Source organism: Cherax quadricarinatus, chromosome 1, assembly GCF_038502225.1.
Source record: "Cherax quadricarinatus isolate ZL_2023a chromosome 1, ASM3850222v1, whole genome shotgun sequence".
Lineage (NCBI taxonomy): Eukaryota > Metazoa > Arthropoda > Malacostraca > Decapoda > Parastacidae > Cherax > Cherax quadricarinatus.
In genome coordinates, this window is record NC_091292.1 from 3,962,655 (window position 1) to 3,969,872 (window position 7,218).

The window sequence follows — 7,218 nt, forward strand, 5'->3', positions numbered from 1 at the left end:
TATATATATATATTATATATATATATATGTATTTACTATATATATATTTATAGAGAGAGAGAGATGATGATGATGAAAGTATTTTCTTTTTGGGGATTTTCTTTCTTTTTTGGGTCACCCTGCCTCGGTGGGAGACGACCAACTTGTTGGGGAAAAAAAAAAATTATATATATATATATATAATATACATATATATATATATATATATATATATATATATATATATAATTTTATTATCACACTGGCCGATTCCCACCAAGGCAGGGTGGCCCGAAAAAGAAAAACTTTCACCATCATTCACTCCATCACTGTCTTGCCAGAAGGGTGCTTTACACTACAGTTTTTAAACTGCAACATTAACACCCCTCCTTCAGAGTGCAGGCACTGTACTTCCCATCTCCAGGACTCAAGTCCGGCCTGCCGGTTTCCCTGAACCCCTTCATAAATGTTACTTTGCTCACACTCCAACAGCACGTCAAGTATTAAAAACCATTTGTCTCCATTCACTCCTATCAAACACGCTCACGCATGCCTGCTGGAAGTCCAAGCCCCTCGCACACAAAACCTCCTTTACCCCCTCTCTCCAACCTTTCCTAGGCCGACCCCTACCCCGCCTTCCTTCCACTACAGACTGATACACTCTTGAAGTCATTCTGTTTCGCTCCATTCTCTCTACATGTCCGAACCACCTCAACAACCCTTCCTCAGCCCTCTGGACAACAGTTTTGGTAATCCCGCACCTCCTCCTAACTTCCAAACTACGAATTCTCTGCATTATATTCACACCACACATTGCCCTCAGACATGACATCTCCACTGCCTCCAGCCTTCTCCTCGCTGCAACATTCATCACCCATGCCTCACACCCATATAAGAGCGTTGGTAAAACTATACTCTCATACATTCCCCTCTTTGCCTCCAAGGACAAAGTTCTTTGTCTCCACAGACTCCTAAGTGCACCACTCACTCTTTTCCCCTCATCAATTCTATGATTCACCTCATCTTTCATAGACCCATCCGCTGACACGTCCACTCCCAAATATCTGAATACATTCACCTCCTCCATACTCTCTCCCTCCAATCTGATATTCAATCTTTCATCACCTAATCTTTTTTTATCCTCATAACCTTACTCTTTCCTGTATTCACCTTTAATTTTCTTCTTTTGCACACCCTACCAAATTCATCCACCAATCTCTGCAACTTCTCTTCAGAATCTCCCAAGAGCACAGTGTCATCAGCAAAGAGCAGCTGTGACAACTCCCACTTTGTGTGTGATTCTTTATCTTTTAACTCCACGCCTCTTGCCAAGACCCTCGCATTTACTTCTCTTACAACCCCATCTATAAATATATTAAACAACCACGGTGACATCACACATCCTTGTCTAAGGCCTACTTTTACTGGGAAAAAATTTCCCTCTTTCCTACATACTCTAACTTGAGCCTCACTATCCTCGTAAAAACTCTTCACTGCTTTCAGTAACCTACCTCCTACACCATACACTTGCAACATCTGCCACATTGCCCCCCTATCCACCCTGTCATATGCCTTTTCCAAATCCATAAATGCCACAAAGACCTCTTTAGCCTTATCTAAATACTGTTCACTTATATGTTTCACTGTAAACACCTGGTCCACACACCCCCTACCTTTCCTAAAGCCTCCTTGTTCATCTGCTATCCTATTCTCCGTCTTACTCTTAATTCTTTCAATAATAACTCTACCATACACTTTACCAGGTATACTCAGCAGACTTATCCCCCTATAATTTTTGCACTCTTTTATCCCCTTTGCCTTTATACAAAAGAACTATGCATGCTCTCTGCCAATCCCTAGGTACCTTACCCTCTTCCATACAGTTATTAAATAATTGCACCAGCCGCTCCAAAACTATATCCCCACCTGCTTTTAACATTTCTATCTTTATCCCATCAATCCCGGCTTCCTTACCCCCTTTCATTTTACCTACTGCCTCACGAATCTTATTTAATCTTAATACTAATGTGAGAGTCAAGGTACAGGTTTAAGAATAATAATCTTGAAGTTGTACATAAAAATATTACAATTAATGGTTCAAGCAGTAATATTTCATGGATTGGCAGTTGCTTAATAGACCAGAGGTCACATAATACAATAACTGATTAAGTTGTTCTGGTTGGTTTGGTTAGTATTGAGAGACGAGATGATTTTTCAGAAGAGTCCTAAATTTATAAGTAGTTGGGGGATTATCAATCCAGTGCCCATAGAAGTTATAACATGGAATTCTATTGGAAAATGCAAGTTGCTTCATGTATTTTTCTTAATGAACCATTCCTCCAGTCCTTATCTAGGTTGTTAATACCAAGCAATAATGACCTTTAAGGCACTTTTACTCTCTAGCCTAGACCAGGAATTCTTCAATATGTAGCTTAAATTATAGATCTGCAGATGAACAGAGAAATTTCAGACACCAAGATTACAGGAAACACCTAAAATCACTAGAATTATACTTCCTGGAACACAGGGAAAATAAAGTTCTAATTTACACATGGATGATGGAGGGACTGGTTCCAAATCTGCACAGTCATTATTCTTTGAGAGTTAGAGGCATGGCAGTCAGTGCAAACCATTCCCAATGAAAAGCAGCAGTGCAATAAGCATGCTAGGGAGAGAACACAATAAGTAAAAGTGTCACGACTTCCGAACACCTTCCCTGTAAATCTAAGAACAAAAGACCTTAAATTATTTTTGAGAATTCTCAAAGTCTTGCAAGAAGTTGTCGATCTGCCAGATAGTGGTGCCTGAGCAACGAAGATCTGGGAAGAACAACACAACTGTGCTGATCCAACCCATGGCTTACTCATTAATATCATTCATCTGTAATATCCACTGCATAATGGTGCTTATGGATTGTGAGCAGCCATCAACAGACTTAATGATCAAACCATCAACAGAAAGGTCTCACCTGGGATCAGACATTAGAAGGAGCAATGATCCACAAACCATCTAGAAGTATACTACAAGCAAGGCTAGTTAGTCCTTCATAATTTACAAGTAAAGAGGGATGAGATCTTCTCATGCAAACCAATAACCTTAAAACAGAAAAAAACTGAAAAATAATGAAACTAAAATAAAATCATTACTAAAAGAAAATCACTTAAGAGCAATGGAAAACAGGAATGATACAAACTGCACAAACAGACCTGTACAAAGGAAAAACACTATTAGGAGTTACTGATTTATTGTTATCATTGTCCTCCGTATATTAATTAACATTCATAAAATTAAAAAATTATAGCACTGTCCAATTTTATTGCTCTGAAAGGGAAATCAAAGCTGGACAATATAAACACAGGAACAATAACTCAAATGTTCAAAGTACAATTAGTACGTCAGTCTTACTGGTAATATGAGCTACATAAACTACTTCAGTTTTATTGATAAAATAACAAGCTAAGTACACTACAATAAAACAGATACAATACTTGGGTTATCGGTTAAATTACAAGAAATGCACACAGGGTATCAGTCTTCTCATCAAAATAATTGTTAGGCAATATATCAGTAGGTATTAGTTTCATTAATACTGCCCAAAATATTAGTCATACCATAAGCTTACACTAATAGTATTAATCATACTAATAGTTATCAAAACTTCATACCAAAGGCATATACTGAATATTCAGTGAAAATAAATTTGTTTTATACTTACTGGCATGAGTATCATCTTTACATTGTGTTAACTAACCGTTCGTAGAGCAGTAATTATTTCCACTGGGACTCCACGTATTCCTCTGCTTCCCCCCCCCCCCTTTTTTTTTTTTGGGCATCGGCAACCTTCCTCCAAGGTAGGAAAGAATGAAAACACATTATGATCACTAGTACAACAGCTGCTGTGCCAGAAAAGCAAACAATTACAATGATCCATTACAACACAACATAACCCATCATCCCTCAAAGTACAGTGGTCCCTCAAGCTACAACATTAATCCATTATACAAGATGTATTTAACCCCAAAACCATCGTAACCCAAACCCCATCATACATGGTTTTAGGGCAGTTCATTCCCACCTGCCCTCGTACAGTTTTTGTTGTTTAAACACACTGGGGAAGGGGGGATGGATTTCCTGTGTGGTAACAAGCATAGGCTTCAGCTTGAAATCTCCAGAGGGTAGGGAAGGGCAGGCAGAGATTAGCAAGAAATCAGATACTTCATATTTACACTATGTTGCAGTCTCCCACTGCCTACTAACTGGTACACATAGTGTGTCCCTCCCTCCCTATGAGGCAGGATGACCCAATAAAAACACTTTCACCATTATTCACACAATCACTGTCTTTGACGAGGTGCCCAGATATGACAGTTGAGACGAGACTCCAAACAGCCAATATTCCAAACCCCTCCTTTAAAGTGCAGGCATTGTACTTCCTACCTCCAGGACTCAAGTCTTGCTAACTGGTTTTCCTGAATCCCTTCACAAAATATTACTCTGCTCTCACACTAACAGCTCTTGAAGTCCCAAAAATCTTTCATATCCATTCACTCTTATCTAACATGCTCACATATGCCTGCTGTATGACCAAGTCCCTTGCACACAAAACCTCTTATCCCCTTCCTCCATCTTTTCCTAGGACAATCCCTACCCAACCTTCCCTCCACTACAGATTTATACACCCTCCAAATCTTTCTATTTTGCTCCCTCCTCTTTAAATGACCAAACCACCTTGACAACCCCTCCTCATTACTCTGAATAGTACTTTCAGTAACTCCATTTCTAGCCCTAATTTCCACACTAAAATAATTGACCTTAGAACGTCAATGTTATACATTTTTATATTTTCAACACTGTACTGTGTTGCTACTTTACTTCAGTTATCATTTCAAGGAACGACAGCATGGAAAATCTACATCTACACCTGCAGTCAATATAAAGATCAAATTAAAACTACTTCAAACTACAGGGAAAAGATACCCAAAACTGCTTGTGTATACAATACTGGTACTAAATACAGTTATCTCTTTAATCAGTACAAAAAGAAAACAGTTGTCCATCTTATAGTACCAATGCGAGATATTACTGGAATGATAAATATTTTCAAAGTAAACTGTATTATAATGACTTAAAATTTACTATTTCTGCCTCATCCATAACAGTAGTACAGTAGACCCTCTGTTATCAGCTGTAATGCGTTCCAGGAGGTCAGCCTAAAACCAAAATAATATTTCCCACAAGAATTAGTGTAAATGCAATTAATCCGTTCCAGACACCCAAAAATAAAAAAATAAATAAAAATTTAAAGATTAACCCTTAAACTGTCCAAGCAGATCTACATTCACATGCGTAGTGCTCCAAAAGTAGATCAAAGTTCTTTTTACACGTTTTCAAATGTTAAAAAAAAAATTTTTTTTACATATTTCCAAATGTTGAAAAAACGTAGATCTACGTTTGGACAGTTTAAGGGTTAACTATAGTTTAACATACACGAAACAACGAAAACTACAGCGGACCCTCAATTGGAAGGCTCGATAGTCATAATTTTTGGAAATCGTAATGTTATTTTTGTCAAAACATTAGCTCGCGAATTGACTCGCAAATAGTCGTTCATCCCGGGCACGTACGCATGGCTACGAGCCACCTCGCCTTCCCTTCCCTTCCCAGCCAGTGTGCCACTGTTTACCAGTGAGCGACGGTCCCCTCACTTGTTCATATGAAATAGTATTTCATAATATTCAATTCATTTTAGGGCTTGCAACTGCTAAATAAGCTACCAAGGTTCCAAAGAAAGCTCCTAGTGCCAGGTCTTTCATAAAGAAGGCGAGAAATACGACTGAATTAAAGAAAAACATCACTGAACAATATGAAAGTGGCGTACATATGGCCGAACTGGCCAGGATGTACAAGAAGCCTCATACAACCACAGCTTCCATTGTGGCCAAGAAAAAGGAAAATAAGGAAACTGTTGTTGCAAAGAGGGTAAATATGCTGTCAAAAATGAGATCACCAGTACTCGAAGATGTTGAGAAGTTATTATTGCCGTGGATAAATGAGAAACAATTAGCAGGAGAGTCTTATGCAGTCGCTTATTTGTGAAAAGGCTAGGCAGTTGCATGACGATCTCTTAAAGAAATTGCCTGCAATGAGTACTGATATTTGTGAATTTAAGGCCAGCAAAGACTGGTTTGAGAGATTTAAGAACCGTAGTGGCATACACAGTGTGATAAGGCATGGTGAGGGTGCCAGTTCAGACAAATTTGTAGCAGAAGAGAAGTAACCCCAGAAAATTACTTGATACCCGAGGTGCTGATGGAAGGGGATTCCCCTTCCAAACAGTAACTAATCCAATCTTTCTCCTCCTCCACTCTTCCATACACTAAGAAGAATCGCCAATAAAGGCAAGCGTTATGCTGTTAATGTTTCATTCATCATGTCCCATTGTACTGTGTATGTACTACATCTATTTCATGTAAAATCATTTTTTTGTTTTAATACTTCTGGGTGTCTGGAACGGATTAACTGTATTTACATTGTTTCTCATGGGGAAAATGGATTCGAAAATAGTAAATTTTAATAACAGTCACACTTCCCGGAACGGATTACGAAAAACGAGGGCCCACCATAAATAAAATGACTAATGAAATCGATAAATGAAAATTTAAATCGCTTTGCCTTTATTGAAGAGTCTTGTTGGCATATGCATAACGGTGAGGAGCGGAGAGGGAGGAAAGTTTGTTTGGAGACAGGACAAAATGCTTAAATATGATGCTATTATCAACTCTACGGCTTATTTATCTATCACAATTCGTCTAATATGACAGTAAACAATATTAACAAGAAAAAAATATATTACTCTAGAATGAATAAAATATATCATTACATAGTGGTAGTGGTGTTGGGTTTACAAGGGCCACTGACAGCACAAGCCGTACGTACAGTGGTGGTGGTGGTGGTGGTGGTGGCGGCGGCGGCAGTGGCAGCAGCAGCCACTATTCACACAAACAATGCATGTAATTTACAGTTAAGAAATATTTACACTTACCTTGGAGGAGATGCTGACATTGGTTTAGAGTGGTGGAAGATATGCAGCAGGGTATACTGTCAGTGGCCCTATATACCTCCAACAACATTGGAGGAGTCAGTTTTGTGTCGTCCTTTTTCTATCGCTTAACTTACTTGCTACACTGTTAATGCTACACTTTATCGCTGGCTTGCGCTACAGCCTTTATCGACTGCTGC

At 38.7% G+C, this 7,218-nt stretch overlaps 1 protein-coding gene across 1 annotated transcript in view; it reads left to right on the top strand.

Annotated features, from left to right (window-relative positions):
• The first annotated feature begins 5,859 nt into the window (after positions 1–5,859).
• The window catches only part of LOC128687165 (beta-alanyl-bioamine nonribosomal peptide synthetase ebony-like), a 15,124-nt gene continuing 13,765 nt past the window's right edge, over positions 5,860–7,218 (top strand). The window contains exon 1 of the mRNA XM_070086414.1: positions 5,860–5,958. Within this exon, the coding sequence (XP_069942515.1) occupies positions 5,860–5,958 (99 nt within the window). The remainder of the gene's footprint in view (positions 5,959–7,218) is intronic.